This window comes from Notamacropus eugenii, chromosome 6 (assembly GCF_028372415.1).
Source record: "Notamacropus eugenii isolate mMacEug1 chromosome 6, mMacEug1.pri_v2, whole genome shotgun sequence".
Lineage (NCBI taxonomy): Eukaryota > Metazoa > Chordata > Mammalia > Diprotodontia > Macropodidae > Notamacropus > Notamacropus eugenii.
In genome coordinates this window covers 21,804,219-21,805,793 of record NC_092877.1, presented here as the reverse complement: position 1 = coordinate 21,805,793, position 1,575 = coordinate 21,804,219, and the positions used below count along the sequence as shown (strand labels likewise).

Sequence of the window (1,575 nt, the reverse complement as noted above, 5' to 3'; positions counted from 1 at the left end):
TCTGGGAGAAGAGCAGTAAAAAGCAATAAGATTAAAAGGAAATTCATAAAAGCAAAACATATTATTCTCAAAGACAGGATTCACAGAGATGAACTTAAGGATTATATATCTCACAGAATAACAAAAAAATCCAAAAATTCTTGAGCATTCTACTGAAAAAACATTAGAAGAAAACAGCATGTAATTTCTGAACATAGACAATAAAATTTTAATTAAAAAACACATATCATCCCTGGTGACCTACAAATTGTAAGACTTATGATTAAATTTTATAAGTCCAATAACAAAAAACACAAATTTTGTAAACTAAGATAAGGACTTTTAGTATAAAGGGAAGAAAATTCAAATAACACAAGACTATCTTACAACCACCAGAAACTGCAGGAGGGAATAGCATGTATTGAAGAATAAAGAAGTCCAAGATGAAACCCAACTTGATATACCCTGCAAACCTCAGATTAATCATTATTCAAAAAAGATGGATGCTCATTATGAGACATTTGAAGTTTTCCTACAAAGAAAACTGAAACAGAACAAATAGTTCTTAATACCTTAACATAACAGAAATAGAAGAGGTTTAAAATAATATGGCAAAGAAGGAAACTACAGATAAAAGAAATGAATTATCCTGGGAAAAAAAGGAGAAAAAGTGAAAGGAAATTTATAGACACTTACAATAACAAAAATAAAATAAAAACATAAGCTACATATAAATTTCTTGCAAAAAATATACAAGGAGACAAAGATTGGTGATGATGGAAGACTCAATCTAAAACATCATGTACTAAGCCTCATAGCACTCTTCCCATAGATGATCAAATGTTTTATGTGGGACTAAATTACAAAATAGAAGAAGGCATAAAAGGGAGAGGTGAATGAGTGTTGGACTAAGGAAATCAAAGGATAACAGTAAAATAAAAGTAACTCCTGTTCCCTTTTCCTGTGATGGACCTGACAAATTAAAAATGGTTCAGTGTCTGACATATCGCCGTAGGCTGTCCTACAATACAGTATCCAACAAAACTTGACTGTTATGAATCCCAGGTAACAGAATTGTTTACCTTTATACCAAGAAAGTTGGAAAAGCACCAACATCAGCCTGTGATGTGTGCCCAGGAAGACTTCGACGTGTTAGTGGAGTGAGACCTAAAGTTCTTATGAGACTATCAAACACAAAAAAGCATGTCAGCAGGGCTTATGGTGGCTCCATGGGTACTAAATGTGTCCATGACAGGATCAAGCGTGCTTTCCAGATTGAAGAGCAGAAAATTGTTGTGAAGGTGTTGAAGGCACAATCACAGAGTCAAAAAAAGTAAATAAAAAGGATGTTTTTTTGAATAATAAAGAAAATTAAAATGTAAAAAAATAAAAGTAACTCCTGTAATCTCTGGAAGAAGAAAGTCTGTGAAAATCTAGGTAAGGAGGCAAGGGAGGAATTTAAAATGGAGCCAAAGAAGAGAGAAAATCTCGTTTTAGCACTTGCAAGGGGTTCCACTGAACAAAATTTCCATGAAGATGAGACATATTCTATAAATACAGAGTGGGAACCTCATAACTGGAACAATTTGAAAAGAT

The 1,575-nt window shown here is 33.0% G+C and overlaps 1 protein-coding gene across 1 annotated transcript; it reads left to right on the top strand.

The window, feature by feature from the left end:
• The first annotated feature begins 965 nt into the window (after positions 1-965).
• LOC140512470 (large ribosomal subunit protein eL34-like) lies at positions 966-1,360 on the top strand. The gene is given in 1 exon segment (XM_072621568.1): positions 966-1,360. A coding segment is annotated over 1 exon segment (351 nt). The 3' UTR covers positions 1,317-1,360.
• The last annotated feature ends 215 nt before the right edge of the window (positions 1,361-1,575 follow it).